The 21,505-nt window shown below is 35.7% G+C and overlaps 2 protein-coding genes across 3 annotated transcripts; both read right to left on the bottom strand.

Annotated features, from left to right (window-relative positions):
* Positions 1-498: 498 nt before the first annotated feature.
* On the bottom strand, positions 499-14,686 carry LOC121322231 (Golgi reassembly-stacking protein 2-like). 2 transcript variants are annotated; one of them, XM_041261897.1, is made up of 11 exons: positions 14,529-14,686; positions 9,494-9,574; positions 7,787-7,825; positions 7,372-7,575; positions 6,286-6,372; positions 5,796-5,926; positions 3,260-3,392; positions 2,440-2,563; positions 1,963-2,049; positions 1,748-1,870; positions 499-1,501 (listed from the first exon to the last, which is right to left on the bottom strand). In XM_041261897.1, the coding sequence occupies exons 1-11, from the start codon at positions 14,589-14,591 to the stop codon at positions 1,215-1,217; spliced, it is 1,359 nt and encodes a 452-aa protein (XP_041117831.1). In that variant the 5' UTR covers positions 14,592-14,686; the 3' UTR covers positions 499-1,214. The 2 variants fall into 2 exon arrangements, with proteins under 2 accessions (XP_041117831.1, XP_041117833.1); XM_041261899.1 differs by lacking the exon at positions 7,787-7,825.
* A 2,578-nt stretch (positions 14,687-17,264) lies between these two features.
* LOC121321948 lies at positions 17,265-20,408 on the bottom strand. The gene is made up of 6 exons (XM_041261336.1): positions 20,176-20,408; positions 19,869-20,019; positions 19,612-19,772; positions 18,566-18,695; positions 17,610-17,713; positions 17,265-17,270 (listed from the first exon to the last, which is right to left on the bottom strand). The coding sequence occupies exons 1-6, from the start codon at positions 20,314-20,316 to the stop codon at positions 17,265-17,267; spliced, it is 693 nt and encodes a 230-aa protein (XP_041117270.1). The 5' UTR covers positions 20,317-20,408.
* Between the last annotated feature and the right edge of the window lie 1,097 nt (positions 20,409-21,505).

Genomic DNA, 21,505 nt, shown 5'->3' on the forward strand with positions numbered 1-21,505 from the left:
ATAAAGCAATTACTGGCCACCCCACCGTTTCTAAAAGCAGTTGCCCAGTTATATTGGCATTGTAAATCTGCACGAAACTGCATTTACACATGTACTGTCTAAGTCACACATTTAAATTTCGTGCACATAAAGGTTTAAAGCGTTCTCCACCTCCCACTGCTGTTAGTTTCTTCTTGTCATCAGATGAGGAAAGGTTACCAACCACTGCTAGGATTCATTGCTGCTCCATTTCAATATTTCCAATTCCTCTCCAACAGTACTAGTAATGCTAATCTTTCCAGAAAATAAAATCTTTAAAACAAAATGGAATCCTTGAAACAGAAAAGCCATTATTCTATCTTGTTCTGTTGTGCGTGTTACTCTGAAGGCTACTGCATGTTAAAACATCCAAATACCAATCATGCCTTTAAAACAAGATGTTATTTTGCAATTAAATACACCTCAGATTTATTTGCAGATTAAATCACACCACAACTTAAATTACTCAAACAAGCAGTGTAAAATTCCATTCATTTATTGCTTACATAGGTTAACAGGTTTTAGAACATTTTTAATGACCAGCAGCCTACAGTGTCACCTTCTGGTTCCATTGGTTCCATTTTCCACCTCTCCAAAGGTTTTATGCAGTGGGTTGCAAAACATTTTCAGCAGCATACTTAAGATACAGCACACACTTCATATTAACTGAACAAAAGAAAAATCTTGTGGATTGCAAAGACTGGATAAAGAGATGTAAGACGAACAGTGTATATGCTGATTTGTAATAAAACATCCTTGATGGAATTAAATACATTGTGTTAAAATACATTTACAATCCATTTAAACAAAACAAAAAAGGTAACCTTTTTCAATCACGCTGTAGTCTTCCACCAAATTAAAGGGAATTTCAGAGAAAATGTCAACTAAGCCATCAGAATATAGGCTGAGAAGGCACTGATAATTGTGTAGATATACTATGATGAAATATGCATCTAAACCTATTGGATGATTATGCTTGGAGGTTTCTTTTAACATACTTTTGGATATTTGCTTTCCGCTTTTAATTCACCCTTTTTGCCAAAATGTAAACACCAAATTATTCCTTTCTCTCCATATTTACAGGATTCTATTAAATCCAAATAGGCTACTCTGTCTTACATAACCTTGTGGGTTTCAGAATATTTTCTGTGGCTAAATAAATATGATAAACAAATCCAGCTGTGTCACGTCGATCGTTAGGATGATTCTGAAGAAGCTTGTGCATCTGTGGATTCAGAAGATTGAGCTCCACTGGTTACTGTTGGTTCTGTTTCATTAGAAACTGATGTTGCATCCAAGATAAGGGTGGGACTTTGCTCCACTGGAGCTGTGGCAGCAGCAGAATTAAGAGATGACATTAATTTAGTTGGATCAGTTGTTACACCAGTGACCAGAGGGAACTGGGTGGGTAATTCAGTAGGCATTGTCAGAGGAGCCATACCAGGCAGGTTCAATGGTGGTAGTGGAGGAAGTTGGGAGAGACCTGGCAGGCAAGAACATTTTAGTGAACAGACTATCCAATGTATTCATGAAGCAGAGAAAAGTATTTAGAATTAAGATTTTAATATTTGCATAAACCTGATTCCAAAAATGCCATACTTGCAATGTAGTTTAATGTAAAGAAGAAAAAACTCAGCTCAAATGTAGCATTAGGTTCTGATGGTTACACGCGGTAAACAAATACATGCAGAAATGGCAAGTTCAATTTTTAGCTGATATTCAAACCTACCAACTGTCGGCACAGGTAATCTTCCAACTCCTGGTAATGAAACTGGAGTAAGATTTGGTAAAGCAATATTCAAATCTGGCAAATTGTGTAGGCTAGGCAGACCAGATGGTAATGGCATGAAACCTATGTAGATAAAAGAACATTAATGTTATCTTTTCAGTACATACTTAACATTATCTTCTCGGCTACTCTCCTAGAGAAACAAAGATCCTTACCAGGCAATGTAGTAGCAGGGTTTAGAGGTGGCATTGTACCCATAGCAGGATTTATATGTGGAGGCAACAGCGGTACTGTTGGGACACCTTTTTAAAATAAAACATTTAAAGAAAAGGTCAGTTTATTATAACATTTGCACAAGAGTGCCTGTGTAAGACAAAGCAAACCCCACAGGAAACTTCACAGGGAAATCCAAACCAGTAAAATGGTCATGCATCCTTCAAAAACATTTTCCACATTAAAACACTGCCATTGTCACTCTTTCATAGAACTTATAATCAGCCTTTGCTTTAATTGCATGTCAAACTGCAACCCATGATGCTTCCTTCCTCTGACCATTTTCTCCACACCATACAGCCAAGCTAATTGTGTAATCATAAAGTCACTTAATTTCAGGAGATTCCTTTTTGGAGGCAAAATTTGTGGTTGTCAACAGAACTCATACCGCCTCACATTCAGAATACAGAAATATTTACCTGTGTTGAGTACATCTGTTACAGCAGAGGGAGCTGAACTAATGGAAAGGCCTGATAGCCCTTCTTCTATTCCTGCAGATGCAGAAGGCACAGCAGGTGTTGGGCTAACAGCAGAGAGTTGAACCTAAGAAAGATGTACATTTTGTTGATAAACGGCAATGGCCATACACCTCAAAACAGTCTTTATAATTATGATCAGCAATGTGCTTCTGAGTCACTTTCTGCACTAAAACAAGGCATGCATTATAATGAAGGCATTGTAATTGTCCTCTAAAGGCATACTCTGATCTCCTCTTTCAATGAAAAAAATGACACAGGGCAATATAATTAAAGCAGCTGGTAACATCTCAAGGAGAAGCTAAATGGTCTGAACAGAAAATCAGGGGAAAAATACATGTTACTTGTTATAAACACAAAAACCTGCTCTTTAATATGATTATTACAAATGTTAAGGTCTCTGGTTTTCTCTGGTTTTTTACACGGTTTTCATTTCTATTTTCTATTTTAGATACTTCTGTGCATATCCAGACAAAAGAGAAGTACAAGCTTTGACATTTCATTCCAATAAATAGTTACTACATTCCAAAAATGGTTAATTTCATTTGTATCGTCATAGACAATACTCAAGGACATTAAATATAACCTGGAGGGTCTATCTCTTCTAGATTATGTTTCTCAATGTGATCCAAGTGATACTTTTTAAAAACTGTGCACGAGTGGAACCTCCCTGATGTAACATAGCCATGTGGCAATAGTTTCATGTAAACTCAGTATTTCCTTAAATAGTTATTTACTCCACATAACTCATGAAATATCTTACTTCTGTAAAGCCGTCTTTCACTGGGCTGACCGGAAAGCTAGGTATCTGTCCTGGTAGAGTTAACTTCTTTCCTTCTTCAAATGGACGTGTAGGTATCCTGTGTAAGTACCCATAGCCGATTCCACAGCCTAGACTATTATAGGAAACAGTGTTATAAACTTGTCATTCAAAAAATTGGTTTATCCATCACGGTTCGACATTAACCATGGCCTGGCGGCCCAGGGCCGGTAGAGATCGCAGTTTGGCCGGTAGTTATGAAGCACCATAGGCCCAACTAGGCCAGTAACATTTTTTAACTGTATAACGTATATAGCATAGTGCACAAGGCTTCCGTTTCATGAACGCAGGAAAATGTGTCTCCCCCAGGTAATGGCGTAATTGTACAGTCAGCATCTGATACTATGTACTTGTTACCTGGATATGGCAATTGTGTACATTTTTTTTTTTAATTTACTTATTTTTACAACGAAGCAACCAACTGCACCAATAAGCCAAAAGTAAAGTGTTTACAACAATAATGATAAAGAAAGAAATTATGAAAAAAAAATTGCCGAAAATATAGAGGGGAGTGGGAGAAAGACAATCTGGCTTCTTGATGACAGTGAAAAAAATGTCAGTTACTCAGACTTGAAGATAAAACAGCAGCTTTTTTTGTTGGGAATTCAGTATTTAGTTGCCCTCATATCCAGTCTCACAGCAATAGTTTGCAGGATAGCAGGTGTTTGTCTGCTGCTGTGTCTGCAGTGTAAAAAGATGCACCGATGGATACCCAGGTACACCACATGGAAGCTGGACGACGGGATCGAATTGTCTAAAGTTTTGATTTGGGTTACAATGTGTTCAGGTCAGAAATGCCATTCACAATCTTTACAGGACTCGTTCGGATCAGCAGGAAGATTGGTGCGACTTGGGAGAGGCTACAAGCGACAACAATCTGAGAACGATTATTTTTATTATGATTATTGTTGAATAGTGTTTATTATTAGGATAATAGTATAAATCTGTTAACCTTAGCGTTGGTGTTACCATATGGTAACAGCTCGGTTATGGGTTTTCTTGTAAAAAAAAACGAGTATCATTTGTACACATACAGTATTTTCATTTTCTGACAAGGACGCCAATGTGTGTGTTAAATGGCTGAAATAACTACAATAGCATATATTGAAAGGCTTCGCTTAGCCACTTTTTTTATTTGAGACATGGGCTCCCTTTGGTTACTAAACATATGGAAAGGAAAACCAATCTTTTTTTTTTCAGGATCGAGTCCATTTGTGTTCACAATGCAGTTTGCAAGTGCACTCTGCTCGTTTACATGGTGTGTGAACAGGTGTTACGCAGAATTCTGTATCCCTGCATGATTCCATGCCTGTGCAGATGCAGTTTTTCAAAGCTGAACGTGAATGTGCAATATTCCTGTGCCAGAGTCCCGCTGTGTTCTCAAGCACTGCCACTGAGTTCTGCCGCAGTTTGCAACAAATATTGAAAACAAGACTAAACTAATTCTGTAGCAAAATAAAACAGCACATTTAACACCACTGATTTTCTACAGTACGCTCAGCCTCCTGGGTTGCTCAATGCACAAAACCCTTGATTAAAAGTAACTTTATAAAACTGTGTTTTTCTTTTAAAACACACTAATTTTATTACATGTAAATACTGTTCAGAAACATTAAGTGTTCACGTATAGCAATCTTGATCTACACAGGCGTAAAATCTAAAGGGATACAAAGGATGCAATCACAGAGATCATTCTGTGCAGAATCTGACCAACTTAACCAATGATCTTCTAAGAATGTTCTCCATGAAGGCACTCATTGGCTAAATGGCAGAATCTGCGCAGAATGATCTCCATGAATGCAACCAGAATTTTATGGGTATACAGAAATCTGCATAAAACTGGATGTTTACAATATCCTGCAAGGCATACTGAAAGATGGCAGCTATTGATGTATTGCTCTGGTTTTTAATATGTTTGAGATTCTTACATATTGCTGTGGAAGAAAGCACTGGGGAGCACTTCGCTAATTTAATGAATACATTTGGTGTCTGGCCAAAATTTCTAGCAGAACTTCAGCTTCTCACACTGTCCATGTAATTTAGGACAACCAGATCTCCACAGTGAAAAACTGGGAGTTTTTTTTTTTTTTTTTCCGCCCTTTAACTTACTGACGGTGTAGCAACTCTGAAGCCAAAAATAACAGTATATAAACTAACACAATAACAGTTTAAAAATTTCAAAAATAGATCAGCTATGACCATTTAAACTTATGGTATATACATAATCAGAATGGTTAAACAAATAATCCATAAGACTGTTGATTTTATTTTTGAATGGCACTGACACACAACCTAATATATTACTCTGTTATTAACTTGCCAGTCAGGGTGATACCGTTTTGTACTTCTTATTGGGCCAGTTAAAATTGTATCCGGGCCAGTAAAAACAGTACCTCTGTTGCACAAGGGGCCAGTAGTAAAAAATCTAAATGTAGAGCCCTGTTCATACACTTAAATTACAGGTTGGCAGGCTTCTTACCTGCCCTCTCCACCCCATGCAGTGTTTGGTGTTATGACAACTTCTCGACAATTGTCAGTGTCTGTGTTGTACACATATAGTTTCAGGCCTTTTCCTTCATGCGTCTCTATGAGCGAGAACAGATCTTCTGACTGAAAAAAAAGGAACATTTTTAGAAAACAAAAAATATTATTGGCTGGTTTCACAGACCTGATAAGCACTAATCTTGGCCAAAATAATGTTATCTTCGGTAAGAAAGTCCATGATTAGTGCTAATTGGGATCTATGATATCCAAATAAGTAATTTATAACAAACCATAAAGCTCTTAGGCATAATTAATTAAAGTCAGATGTATTTTTAAATCCAAGATGTATTGCAATTTCATACAAATTAATTCCAATTATTGTTATAGTTACCAAAAAAAAAAAAAAGTAACTTAGGTCAGCAAAGAAGGAAGGTAGTGCACATTTATAGACGAACCACATTCTTTCAAAGAAATTCTACCTCTACCTCATTCATGACAGTGTCTGCACCAATAATGTAGTCAGTGTGGGGTCGCAGTCCTGCTAGTGCAGCTGGGGAATTTGGCTCCACTTCCTGATAACAAATAAACAAAAAGACAAAAAGTTAATTATAGAAGACATGAAAAGTACCCAAGTTTCATTGGTTTTGTCAAGATACATGTGTTGTTCACATTCCTCCACAGAAGAATTAATAATTGCAGTACACAGATCACACTACCAGCCAATACAATATTATTACTTGCAATAGTGAATGAAACAGATGGTGCAAAGTTTTTCCTTATACAGCGATACACAAACATGTTAATATAGACAATTACACAAATGTTTCATAAAAATAAATTGAGGACTCTACTGAAGGGCTTCTCATGATGGCTTTTGTGATTGGATTCAAAGATTTCAAACAATATATATATATATATATATATATATATATATATATATATATATATATATATATATATATTTAAACTTTCAACGCACTTAATCCTATAGTTTAAACATTCAATTAAAAACAATCAAACATGCAAAGTTAATTACTGCTTTTAGTGTATTCTGCTCAAAGTGAATATTGCTTCAAAAAATTTATTCCATCCGAGTTAATAATGCAACAGGAGATAAGAAACTCCTGTTTGTAACTGTAATACCGAATTACATTCAAAATACACACAGTACAAAACTAAATACTATTACATTTTAATTGGAAAAGAATAAATACTGATCTGTTATTTCACTCACAGTACACATTTCTGGAAACAGAAGCACAGCACCGTTACTCGAGTGTGCGCTTGTAAGTGGTTACAGGTTGCTAACTATCAAGATGTAGGTTTTTTTCAGATTGTTACAGGCTGACAATAAATACACAATGCCCCTTTTGCTTGTATACAAGCCAAAAGAAAATAAACACTGGCAAATGTATTTTTTACTTTGCATAATATGAGCATGCATTTGCAGTAGAAATACGGTACAAGAAAAATAGTACAGCAGTCAACTATAACAGCATTGTTCAACAATTTTGAATTGACATTGATGTTTGTCATCACTAGGCTCCAAATCTAGCAATAAATATACTTACTAATACATGCCAGACATTTTCATTGGCACCCTCGAAGCTGCAGAAACGAATGCTGACTCCAAGCAATCCCTGCCCTCCCCACATGTTACTGGGGGTCACTGTAGTCTCTCTCAGCTCAAGCGTTTTGCTGCTGTACACTAACATTTTCACTGGCTTCTCCACATTCGCTTTCAACAGGTCTTTAAGGGTGTCATTGTCTTTATTCTGTCAAAACAACAAGTTGTAAAAGTTTTTTAACAACTAGAAAAAGATCTGGGGGGGGGGCATTCTGAATCAGAATTTATATTATACAGCTCATATATTTTCTTTGAATGCAATTTTCTCTTCTTTTCCTTGCTTTTTTTTTCACTTTAAATTGCAAACAAGTCAAAATGGAGTGCCCACTCAGCTCCCAAGTATGGTTCTAATAGCTCACCGGTTCAGCATTAGAAGGAGCTGAAATTCCCTGCTTGACCTGTGTAAGAAAAAGAAGGAACTTCCATGACATTTAATTTGCTCAATAAATGGCAAATAAAAAAAAAAAGACAAAAGTAGTGACCTTGAAAGGAATGCTGAAAGGGAAATTATACTATGCAGGCTAGGAAAGAGTTACAAAATACTGGTCTTGGAAGTCACTACTGCAGAATTGTCTCTCTCAGTAGTACCATGTAAATGTTGCCAAACATGTGCACTTGGAAACAATATGCACCTGGAAACAAATGCATTTCGATTGGTCGCCACTGCTGTATGAACAGCCTAGTGAACTTCATATACCAAGTTTGGGTAGGGGTCATTAACCTTGCCATTATTTGTAAACTTGGCAACTGTACTTTTGACCCACTTATCACAGGCTTTTCAAACTGCAGTACCAATAAACCCCTTATAATGGCACATTAATGGAAATACTAAGACTTTTGACTGGTTTTACTATACTTCATTAAATGCAACCAATATTAAAAAAGACAATGCAACAATTTCAACTTTCTTTGCATCAGCAGGCAGTACACTTCTATTGCATAACTCCATTTTAAGTGGAAGCTACGATGCAAAATGTCTTGCTTCTACTACTACATTGAAAATTACTTGTTTTAATGTGTGAGAACATCACTGTGTCTTTCACCGAACACTGAAAAGGAGCCTTGCACTTTACTTCTCTGCTATTTATTTTGGCTACAACCCTAAATAGGACATCAATGTCTCTACTCGTGTTTACATTATCCAGTGCTGGCAACTGATTAATCACATTCTGGCCAGAGGTGGGTACTTAAGAAGACAATCATGTTTTTAATGTTAAGTGCAGAGTGGTTTTTTGCAAAGAATTGTACAATGAACCTAAATTCAAAATGATTTGAGTAAGGATCCCATATATAGGTTTATTTTTGATATTAAATTGTCTTTTTTTCTCAGAATTTTACAGCTGGACACAAAAAAGTATATTTTTTAGATAAAGTACATCTTATACTGTATAAACTGATTAACAGAACACCCTAGTGTAACGTTATAATTTTGCTGTAATTGGTACAGAACCATAAAAAGGACAACATAAGCACATACTGCTCTCTCCTATCCAAGGATGTTGCAAGTGATCACATCTTCAGAATAGGGTTCATTGGGACAGGCAAATCCACAACACAAGACCCCAGCCTGATAAATTGCATTAAACCAGCTATGATACAAACCCTTACTGATTCCATGCCCAAGTGTCTGTCAGCACAGAACTACAATGAAAAGAGCCCTTAATTCTGTACAGACACAGGACTGGTACATCAGCACCAACAACATTAGGTCTACAAAAGTGTTCAAACCATCATGGGAGGACTTTTTAATTCTTAAGTGGAATTACAAATTGTGCCTTAAACCAAGACCCACACAATACCTCATAACAAGTTGCATGCTTCTTTATTAGATTCACAATTTACAGATAGGAGGAATACCTACAAGCTTCCATGTACACCCATTAATTATACTGAAACACGAAGTAAATAATTCTGTACAAATTACCTGTTTATGTTTTCCCATACACTCCAGATGCCATGATTATTTTAGCAGACCACTAAAGCATTTGTATTTTGTGCTGAAACATAAACATTTACTATGACTTCATAAATCCTTCAAGCACTATCACAAAAATGTAAGAACTTACCAATCGTGTGTTATTAATTGAAACAATGAAGTCAAAGAATGGCTCCAGCCCTGCCCGGTGTCCTGGAGAATTCTCTTGTACCTGAAATTAAAGGAGGATTGGGTAATTTTGTTGAAATCCACAGAACATTTTCAAAAGTAAAGAGCACTGCCGATGGCTTTTCACTATAACTGTGGACATTGGATAACACTGGATATTTGCCTTTTCCATGTGATTCAACCAATCCAAAATCATTTGATTCAACAGCTAAGTGACGGCGTTTACATGGACAAGTCATGGCAGTATTCCTCACAATGCTTTTGCCGTACTTTTCAGGAAATGCGTTGCTATGCTGTTCTGATTTAGGAAAAAATAGTCGGCTGTACCGACGCAGATTACTCAATTCGTAGTCATCTAGGGGAGGGGATATTGAAATGTCAGTGTCTGCCTAGTAATTAGGAAAAGAACGACTCTGAATATCATGAGGAGAGCGTCATGCATGACTCTGAAAAAAAACACTGCTTTAATACGGTATCTAGTCAATACACATACTAAGCTGGGGAAAAGAAAAGCGTTTCACTGTTTTTTCAGGCCGGGTCGGATCCAGGCCTGATAAGAATTTTACATCAGGTCGGGTATATAATTGTCAGTTCGTGGTCGGGTCAGGTTGATTGATTTGGACCCTTGAAGACTTCCAACACACAGAGAAAAGTATATAAAACTTCTACTAAGTAATACTCTAAGTATATAAAACTTCTACTAAGTTTTACTCTTTAAATAGATATGCATAATATCTGAAAGTGTATTTAATTAAAGAGGTTTATAGATCCTTAGGCCTATATGAATATAAGATTGAGAACAGGTGGATATGTAAAAACACATACGAGGTTCCCGAGTAGCTTCATGTACTGGCAGTTCTATAGGCAGAGTTCTATAGGCAGAGTACCAGGCTGAGCATCCTAATGCTCCTGTATCTGCCAGTCCCTATACCCTGCCTCTGCTCTGAGAAGCCAGTGACTGCTGGTCTGTAGCTGCGGTAGAAGTGCCAGGAGCAGAATCCGCTAAACGCACACACATTATAATGAAACGTGGATGTTTTGTAATATTATAAACATGCAAACAAAAGTCTTTATTTAAAGTCATATGGTACATTTATGTTGTTTGTTAACTATATCCATTACTTATTGCGCAACATTCCAATTAATGCTAACAATTCATTCCAGTTCTGTGTGGCTGAAAAGGCGGAGCTGTTACTAAGACTACTACTAATACTACTACTGCTACTAATAATAATAATAATAATAATAATAATAATAATAACAAAGTAGTTTCCGATTTGCTAACAAATCAACACGTTTGGTTAGTTGTGCTTTACAACATTAATAACAGGCTATACGAGAGGTTTACATTTGCAGCACATTTTGCATTCTTGTCTGTCTGTCTGTCTGTCTGTCTGTTTGTGTGTGTGTGTGTGTGGTTTGGTACGGCTTTGCTGAGGAATAAGGTGAGATTCTTTTGCTGTTTCATGACTTATTTGCGTGATAACGTCACACAGGGGTCCTTCCACACCAACTCAACCAGAAAAGGGACATTTCGTTGCCTGACTGTCTCAGATTTTCATAGAAAAATTCACATGGGGGTTTTCTGATATGAGTTCAGAAATGATTTTTTTTCAAAACATATCCCATTCGATATGTGACCTTGCAAAGATCAACCTAAGGTGAGAATGGGGCCTTGACCAGAAAAATCACCCTGGGTGCAATTTAGATGTTACCATCATGCGTAGCACCTCATTCTACTCGTATTGAATAGAGCTTTTCAGAAAAAAAAAATACTAGCTGCATACTACTCACTTCTGGAAAATTGCCAGATGAGGGGTAACTGACGAGTTTTATTCAAACTTCAGCCTAACCCTTTACCCTGTAGGGGATGTGGGTCCTAAAATGTAAGTATTGCTGCAAGACCCTTAGGTACCACTCTTCCAAATTCTGTGAAAAACATGTGGTTTCAAGTCCCACCACTGGCCATTAAATCCCCTTCAAATTAGAAGTTTTGCTATTTGTACAAAGTTTGGGCCATAACTTGCGTGAGGGGACTTCAAAAAATCATCCAAAGAGATGTTTGTATAGATTTTGATGAGCTTTACAAGCATCAAGCAAAATATTATGGTACCCGAGGATTTTGGATTTTTGAAGTTGCATTTGTCATGCATTCAAACTACCAAAACCTTACTTAGCTGGGTTTTAAAAAAACATGGAATTTAGTTTTCTTTAAAAAAAAAAAAAATCTTCCCTGTTTACATCACCTTTGAAATACACCTGACTGACTGTCATCAAAGACCTCCTAAACCAAAGACTTTCAGTTGTGCCTGAAATTGACTGACTGGCTAGCATGAGAAGGCTTTTTCACAAACGGTAGGTCAGTCAACCAATTATCCCCATAGGTAGGCACAACAACTTATTTAAAAAAAACAAAAAAAACAAAAAAAAACTTTACTATGACTTTTTGGTTTTTAAAATCCAACTAAGTAAGGTTTTGGTAGTTTCAAATGTGTCATCATAACAATAAAGTCCCAAGTCCAGTATGCAAGTTCATAACCCCTCAGCTCCAAGCTAGTGCCATTGGAAGCCCACATTGTTACTTTTTCCTCTAGATCAGAGATGCACGACTCAGTCCTGGAGGGCTGGTGTCCCTGCAGGTTTTTATTCAAACTGCACCCTAAAGTACTTTATTGCACCTTATTAGAAGCTTAACTGGTCCAATTAACTAATTTAGGGTATAGTTAGAACAAAAACCAGGTGGGATACCGGCACTCCATTAACTGAGTTATAAGCCACTGCTCTAGATCAATCCTCAGAGAACAGATAATTGAAGAAATAGCCAGTTTGGATAGAACTGTATGGTAATTTAACCTCACCAAAGTGGCCATAAGTAATGCTCGAATGCATGACAAATGCAACTTCAAATCTCAGCCAAAAATCCCAAATCTCTGGATACCAGCATATTTTGCTTAATGTTTGTAGATCTCACTAACAGCTATCCAAACATATCTTTGGGTGATTTGTAAAGAATAATGATCAAGGGTGCAACCACATTATGCAAAACGTCTCAAAGAAAAGTACTTGCACTTGGCTTAAACAAATTTTATTGCAAACTTATCATTCAACTTAGTATTTTTTTTTTTTTTTTTTTTTTTTTAATCCTGAACAAAGCTTTCATTTCATTTATATACTTCCAGATACTACACAGGGACGTAAGTAAGACGATATCGCATGGCAATTTCAACCATTCCAGGTTTTACTACAAGCTATATTAGTTCCAGTGTGTATATAACAAGCTCAAGTGTACCTTATTAAACTCAAAGTGAAAACATGAGTGGTTCAAACTGCTATGCAATGGGAGTCTTTTCCATCACTGCTACATGGGACCTTTGTAAACTTTACAAACTTTACAACGTTACAAATAAAATCAGGTCAAAAAGGACATCACCCACAAACTAACAAATCTTATTGGTCCTTACCCATACCCCCAAAATGTCAAATGTCAAAGCTTTTTATCGTATGTTGTATTGGGCTACATAGGCTAGCTGTAGTCATGCCCCTTGAAAACGTATTCAAATTTGTTTGAAACTACAGTACGATTTCTGCAAAAGTCGGAAAACCAGTTTTCAATGCATGGTCTGTACCTGGTGCCTATGCAAACATGTGATACTCAACAACATTAAAGCTTGACATCAAAGTTAAGATGGATTCCACTACATCCAAGTACTTCCCAGGGCAGCAGAATGTCTGAACCTTCCAGAACTAATTTATTACACATTTATAATTAACAAAAGACTATATTTATAGGCAAGGCTTAACATTTCTCTTTCACTTCAAATTTGATGAGACTTGATTAGCTGGGCAAAAAACAGCTAAGAAAGGGTTATCCGGCAGCTGATGATGTTGATGACAACATGGAAAGTTCCTGTCAGCTCCCAAAAAATTACAGCTGGGAGAAAATCTTCTAGAGTGTGCACAACTATTTGGCAGCCTTGGCAAATTGCCATTCAAAAATATGACATTCCAAAATGTCATAGACACACTTTATTTTAATATTTAACTACCAGATCACTCAATATAACTAGACTTGTTTCACTCACTAAGTAAACACTGAGGAATTTTGTTTAGAGATGATCTAATTTCCAAATGCTAAATATATCAATAAAATGTCAACACTCTTACCTTAAATAACTGAGGACTGAAGAGCTATACTGTGTGCATGAAGCCTATACATGTATAAATAACCTGTTCAGCAAATGTGGATTGCAAAAGAGACTGCAAAACTGGGGATTTATACCAACAGCTTTTAAAACAATGTGTGTAGGATTGGGATTGCCAAATTCTTACAGTACATCTATGATGCGTCACTTTCATACCACCCTAAAATATACTATTAATATTACTCCAAATAGTTAGTAAATTACACTGTGGTGAACTACAATTCAGTTTAATGACTCGAGTTGTTTTATAAAACATGAACTTCGAAACTCATTACTGGTGCCCAAACCGCACAAGAAGAATAATAACACAACCGCATAACACTAACCGAAGCACCGTGCATTACAGCTCTTCAAAATCAGTTATTTTTTCTCAAGTGCAAACAAGCGATAACCCTTTATCTTATACGACACGCTGGCAATCTGAAACGAGCAAACATGGGATTTCAGCAGACACTGTACTTCTTGTAACACTGGTAGTTTTGCATGGGAAATGAAAGCCACGTATGTACATCAACAACATGTAATTCAAGAACTATGACACATTATTGTATTCATGAATACAAAGCTATATCGTCTAAATGAAATGAGTGACTTGAAAATTAAGTTACGACATCGACAGTAAGTATACTAGGCCGCGATGAAATCCCTGTCCTCGGGTTAAGTACACTGCCTAACCTGGCTCAATCGCTCTGGGGATGGTGGACTTTATTTAGACGCCCTCTTGTACTCCGTCCAAACTAACTACCCATCTTTTGAAAAAAAAAAAAAAAAAAAAAAAGAACATAAAATGCATACTCTGAGCACATGATAACCCTCTGAACCTCCGCCGGGAATCTCGAAACTCTGCGAGCCCCCCATGTCTCCAGCTTTCTTTAATCTTTATAATAAAGATGTATTCCACCTCAGTTCAGGCCAGAGCAGACGGTGCAACAGTCAACGTAACCGTCAGCAACAAGGGACAATTCCGCAATTACGTGGCACTTGGAATAAAGAACCATGGAATGCTGGGATCGACAAACCCCAACTATGAAATAGGCTGGCGTTTTATTGGAACAGCTACAGTAGGCAAAAAGTCGCTTAATCTTTTGAGAATCGCGGGTTGCTTGATTGACTGGTGTCAATGTATATGCACGTTATTGGAATTTTAAAATCCCCCTATCCCCACTCCATTTTAACCAGGAAAAGAACTAGTAAAACAAAACAAACAACAAATAAAACTACTAAAAAGGGTGGGGGTGGGTTGACTGAAGTAATTTAGACACGTCTGAAGGTCTGTATGTATTAAAAAATAAGACTAATTGTCATTGAGTTGCTTCGTGTAAAATAAAATAAATACATGCTTGCAAATGCTTTGGTCGATTTTACAAAAAAGGGGACTTTTCTTACCCCTCCCAATACATTAATACAGTAGGCTACCAGATAAGGGTTAAATATTTACTCAGAATATTTACTTTAATTTGAGACATATGTGCAAAGAACGTGTTGTAGCTTAATAGCAATGTACAAGAGACTGGATACAAATACGAGAAACATCTTTAATGTCACATATGAAATGTAAACCTGATGAAGACACGTTAGATGTCGAAACACGTTGTTTGTTTTATCGCCATGTTTTTAACAAATAAAGAACATTTTTGATTAATACAAATTAGCAGGAGTTATGCATTGAGCCATTTTAAAATGTTGAGAGTACGACTATGAATGTCATCTGAAACTATTTTTGGTAAGCCATTGAAACTACATACAGTTACCATATACTGGTCAGCACCTGTAGCGCACAAATTACTCTTGTTGCAATATATCAATGATATCCACACTAACATTTCGGTGGATTTGAGGAGGACAAAATGTGAAATTTAATTCTTAGACACCTTGGTTAAAATTGATCAAGGATCTATTCAAACAGATCTTTGCTCAAAACCTACTGATATGCATCAGTACCTAAAGATTACCTAAAGTGTGTGGTTTTAGAAAAAAATACAATTAGATAATGTACAGTATAGAAGAATAAAAGAAAATAAATGGATGAATAGATACCATGATGCCTGAAGGTTTAAATAGAAAGAACAATAGATTGTACATCATTAGCTATATAGTGAATGATATCACAATGACATTAGAGTGAAATACATTAGAATCAAATATATACATGTGTGGTTACCATAGCATCCAATGTTTGTTTTCAAACACACCTCAAAGGCATGTTAAACATGTTAAACTGAAACACTGGGAAGTTGGCTACTTTGGATAAAAACTATAAAATATATATATATATATATTATTATATAATATATATATCTATATATATATATATATATATATACATACACATACATACATACATACATACACACACACACAGCAGTTCAATGATTACATTGTTTTCAGTGGCTTTCAGTAAAAGTATTTACTTCCTTCAGAACACATGGCCTTGTAATCGACCCAGAACGATTTAAATACTTGCAGATTTATCCCTTTGAAAGACTACACTCTTGGCTGCCGATAGTGGCAATGTGTGTTCTCTTTCAACGTATTTGCCACTCAGAGCCATGATTAAAATTTACAAGCATGTTGAAGAATGCCATATATATATATATATTTCAGGGTTGCGAACGTAGTGCTCATGTAAGGTGAGAGCATGGCTACACATTAAGTCATGACATGCATGGCAGCTGTGTTTTGATGCTTGTTAAATACAAAGTGTACATGGTACTTCTATTGGGTTAATCTTATGACTACATTATAGCAACGCTAAATCAAAACAGCATTTTTCCAGTTACTATTACTGTCGTTAGTCTACTGTACTGTTAACCTTTCAATCCCCAATCTGTTATCCACACTTCTGCAAAACCACAGACCTGAGTAACAGAGAGCGAACTAGTATTTCAAGCATTGGGGCCTAGGGACTAGGCATCAACTGGTCTGATAGAAATCTTTAGGGTTAGAGTTTCATGTCCCATTTTCAAGTTAATCAGATTAATAAATGAAAATAAATATATTGCACAACTCTGTCCTTTATTTCATTTTTATTGATATATAACAATAAGACAAAATTCATAGCAGACACAGTATGCATATGTGCAAGTAAATAACAGGGCAGTTGTGTGTGTGTTTTATTTTTTAAGTTTTTTTTTTAAAGCGGACAGTTTTCCTTAAGATGACAATCATTTTGTTTTTATTCTTGACATTGTGTATTTAGATGATCTTAATCTTTTTTTTTCTGCTCTTTTATCTTGCTTTTGGGTGGCCGGTCATTCAATGTTGATATTAGGAAGGAACATGAGTAAAAAAAAAAAAAGATTAAATGTAGTTTTAAAAAAGTAATTAAAAAGCAGAGATAATGCTTTAAAAAAATATGACCCAGCTTAACAGCATGTATCACCTCCACCAGTAAAACCAATCTAACATGATGCTAATGATGATAATAAATAGGGCAAAATAGCATATCACAAGGAATAATCTTTATCTGTATATAACTATGTGCACGCTGTGAAAGATGAAAAACTCTCTTCTCCAGTCTGTGCTCTGACATTATTCCTGCAGAACATAGAAGAGAGATGTTTAAGATTCACACTGCACAATGCATTCAACTGGATCTACAACAAAGATTGCTTTGTACATAGTCAAATATTTACAATAATGTAAAAAAAAAAACAATTACACAGATAATTTGAAAATGAATATAATAATATATCAACAGTTAACAACAAGAGTCGTCAATGTGACCTATTTGCTCAGTAGCTAATTGATCACATGACCTAATCTAGATAGTTCTTGAAGGATCCTAATGACTCAGCATTGAAACCAGGGTTTGCTTATTTTATTTACCGTCTTCTTGGCTTTTAGTCTTAAATAATTTTGATTTCAGATACTGACCATAACATCGTCCTCTAACAAGAGTTCTGAATTGTCGACCAGGCTTATCCATTCTTCTAGATCCTCTGCAGAGTTACAGGTTGATAGCCTGTCTCTTTGAAAAGCTTAAATAAAAGACAACCAAACACACAAACAAACAAGCTATATGTCAGTACCATTGCTGGAATATTCAAACTAGTATTGTGTATTTCTGTCTTTGATTAAAATGTTCAAAACATCGGTGCAGTCCAGCTTTCCAGACAGATCAATCAGTCATTGGTGTTATCTGATAAAGCTGGTTTAGCTTGCTTGGTTACACCTGTATTGAGATGATATGTGGAGCAGGCAGTTCAAGGGATTAGGAATATGGAATATGAAGCCTTTCAGTTCTAGGTCACTGGATCAATTCCAGCCCAGGCTAGTGGGAATGAATGTCATTCTGAGCTAATGGTTGTTAAGGGCATGTGGTGTTGGTGTCTGTGTCACAAAACCAAACCACTGTGACTAAGGACTTTATAGAAAGCAAATGATTGGAAGAACCTGGCTAACCCAACTTTTCTGGTATACTGTTAATGTAAGCCTAAAGAGATACTTTACATACAGTTAGTATATTTTCATTTCCTTAAATATTTAATTTCTTTCATATGCTATTATGTGTATTCTCTATCATATTCTTTTGTTATTTTAGATTATTATCACCATGATTATTTCTAGCTCCTAAAAGCTGAATGAGGTGGTTTGAAAAATAAACACTATTGGTGTGCAGCTTTAATTATTATACCTTCTTAACTGTGAAGATTTGCAGCAATAGAGAATTATGCTCAACACACACAGTAGCATTTTAAACATGTGAGAAATGAAATGTTCCAAAGTGTGGATGATAAAAAGAATATTTTTACCTTGACCTTTCTTAATGCTAATACACAAAGTATGTTTTCTTAAAACCAAGACTCCCTATAGTAAAATACCTAACCTACCTTTAATAATCTCCAACCTGTCGTCTTCAACTGCCATTCTCAGGGAATGTGATATTTTATTACCACCTTCTCCCTGGCTATTGGTCCAGTTCAATGATGCTTCAGGGACTTCTGAAAAATTATCTTTAGTCTGTTATTAAAACAAATAATAAATACATATCTGTATAAATGAAGGTTGTTCCAAGCACATCTTGGCACAAGAACTGGTATCTATTCAAAGAAATTATAAACACAGTTCTTTTGTCTGCTTGAAACATTTCTAATTCACATGAAACCTGATCAAAATGGCTATGTATTCCTCAAAGTTCTTAGAAAGCTGGACTCATGACACATTGTAATACAATAATACTATCACACTTAATGACCAATTTGGAAAGTATTGTAATCTGTGGTAAAGACAGATTTAAAGTATATTACTCTTAACATATAGATCAACAACAGCGTCTGCTCTTCTTGCAGTCTTGCCTGTCTTACTAGTCTCTAAAGATGTTCAATGTAGTACTAATTTACCCTTTTTGATACAGATCATATGAATCATATATTACTTTCAGATAGGTTGTGCCACAAGTACTGATGTCACACAATTTCTACAGCAATATACAAATCAAAAGCTCATAATATATGTGAAAAACACATGATATACAATGGACTGCAAAGTGGTTGGTGTGGCTTTCTGAAAGGTACTTATCTGCCAAGTGAAAGGTTTACAGCAGTTCTTTACTGCTAATCAAAATCGTTTTGGAAAATGCATGCCTTTTATTTTAACAATGTGATTACTTGTGACAAAAGGTTCTGTGGTGCCACAAGAATATGGACTGATTGGATTTATAGCGTGCATTTATCAGTACCTTCAAATTTGAAAACATTTTAAGGTTAAAAAAGCTATTTTCCATTTGAAATGCACTGTACATAGGATATAGGTGTATATAATATTGAAGTAACAAGACAATTACAATCAAAAGTTAAAACCAATAATGAAGATTGTAATTAAACAAACAACAAATATGAAGAAACAATATTTCCTAAAAAACAGATGAAAGTGTTACCTTTAATGCTTCATCCTGGTCCAGCAAAAAATGCATTGGATTTGATCTGAAGCTGAATGACTGACACTCTACTGGATCGATTGGGTCTTTCATATCCAAGGATTGACAGGCTTCTAGAGTTTCACAATTCTCTTCAATAGGTGAGGATGCTAGATATCCAACTGGAAGAAAAATATACTGCCAGTAAACACAACTCAAGATTATAACAAATAGACACAGACAGTATGCATTTTATTATATTTGTTAACAATTCTTACATTTAGACAGAACTGTATCAACTTCATCTCGTAAGGTACCGGCCAATGGGCGTTTATAGTGATCCACTGTCAGCCCCCACCTAATGAGTCTTTTCACTTCCCTGTGACAATTCTTTGGAATTTCAAATAGCGGTGGGCTATTATTTGCCACCTAGAAATCAAAAGGGAATCTACATAAGGACTTTTCAAAACAACCAGTTATCTATACATTTGGATTAGCCAAATGGTTAAACCAAGAAGCACCGTCAGTGCCAGTATGTTGTTTCATTCATATCCCCACTAAAGAATAAACAGCATCTATACTTACCACCACATCTAGAGATGGAAGGTGGTTGTATCTCTTTATCCATGGGTGCCTGCCGTTGATCATGTGAAGCAGTGTGCAGGTGGCACTCCACACATCTGCTCTACCATCGTGACCAGTGCCTTTAGCAACCTCTGGTGCCATGTGTGTCTGAGTCCTCCCTTGCAACTTGCCTTTGGGAAATAGAACTTGAGAGTAGAGGCTATTTTAGCAATCTAGGGAAAGTTTAGACTTTGCAGTTTGTATACCTGTTTCTCCTTTCTTCTGTACTCTGTTGGGTTAATATTAAGATTAACTGTAAATACACAGAAAGTATTCATATTTTAAAGTAAACCATCTATTCTGTGCATGATGGTTGAATAGTTTATTTTTAAATGTTCACTTTGTATTTACTGAAACCATCTTCAGCTGCTTACACATAGAATTGTGATTGCCACCTCACCTTTACAAATCAATTCCTGTCCAGGGCAAAGTTTTTCAGCAAAAGAAAAGTCACAAAGGAAAAGATGCTGTCTTGTGTCTGAGAGGAGCATGTTGTCACCTACAATTTGAACACAGATGAAGTAACCACAGATAAAGATCCCATTTACAGAATGGGTTGTTGTTTTTTAAAGGCTACACAATTACAGTTAAGGTTAAACTTCCGGTTTAAATTGGAAGAAAAATGATATGTTTGTGTTACAACACTACATTGATTGACTGATTGATTAACAAAGAACTGGAAAAAAAAAACTCGTAATCATTTAGTAAGCTCACCTTTGATGTCATTGTGAATAATATCTTGCTTTTGCAAATACTCCAAGGCATCTAAAATCATTTTGAAATAGAATAGAGCTTGCATCTCACAAAGTCGTTCCTGTTTATTTATTAGCTGGCTGAGAGAGCCTCCTGTCCAAAGAAAATTAAATACATGTAGCTTGATGATGATAAAAAATTAATAATAAAAAGTAGTCATTTTATATATATATATATATATATATATATATATATATATATATATATATATATATATATATATATATATATATATATATATATATATATTCTTATGCTTTTAAGCAACATGGTATTGTTTGTATCGAACATACTCTAGCATAATGTTATGTTTGTTCCACCAGAAGCACAATTCACTAAAAAGATGAATTCTTATCTTTCAATTTGCAGGTGTCTGACAATATTTACAACTACAGATTTGCTATTTTAAGTAGTTTCAATAACCTTTCTGTACACACTTTACTGAAAAGATTATTTGATAATGTAAGTCGCCCACCTCCTCTCCCCTGAAAAAAAAAATTAAATAATTAAAAACTAAATACAGTTATTCAAAACACAC

Source organism: Polyodon spathula, chromosome 10 (genome assembly GCF_017654505.1).
Source record: "Polyodon spathula isolate WHYD16114869_AA chromosome 10, ASM1765450v1, whole genome shotgun sequence".
Taxonomy (NCBI): Eukaryota; Metazoa; Chordata; class Actinopteri; order Acipenseriformes; family Polyodontidae; genus Polyodon; species Polyodon spathula.

What these genes read in the sequence shown, in the direction of transcription:
- LOC121321948 (XM_041261336.1), bottom strand. Translation starts at nt 20,316, where the DNA reads ATGGCACCAGAGGTTGCTAAAGGCACTGGTCACGATGGTAGAGCAGAT. An exon ending in TTCCATCTCTAGATGTGGTG is followed by an intron (nt 20,020 to 20,175) that starts GTAAGTATAGAT and finishes TTTGATTTCTAG; the next exon opens with GTGGCAAATAATAGCCCACC. An exon ending in TGATACAGTTCTGTCTAAAT is followed by an intron (nt 19,773 to 19,868) that starts GTAAGAATTGTT and finishes TTTTTCTTCCAG; the next exon opens with TTGGATATCTAGCATCCTCA.
- LOC121322231 (XM_041261897.1), bottom strand. Translation starts at nt 14,591, where the DNA reads ATGGGGGGCTCGCAGAGTTTCGAGATTCCCGGCGGAGGTTCAGAGGGT. An exon ending in CTCCTTCTAATGCTGAACCG is followed by an intron (nt 7,576 to 7,786) that starts GTGAGCTATTAG and finishes TTGTTTTGACAG; the next exon opens with AATAAAGACAATGACACCCT. An exon ending in TGAAAGACGGCTTTACAGAA is followed by an intron (nt 2,564 to 3,259) that starts GTAAGATATTTC and finishes CATCTTTCTTAG; the next exon opens with GTTCAACTCTCTGCTGTTAG.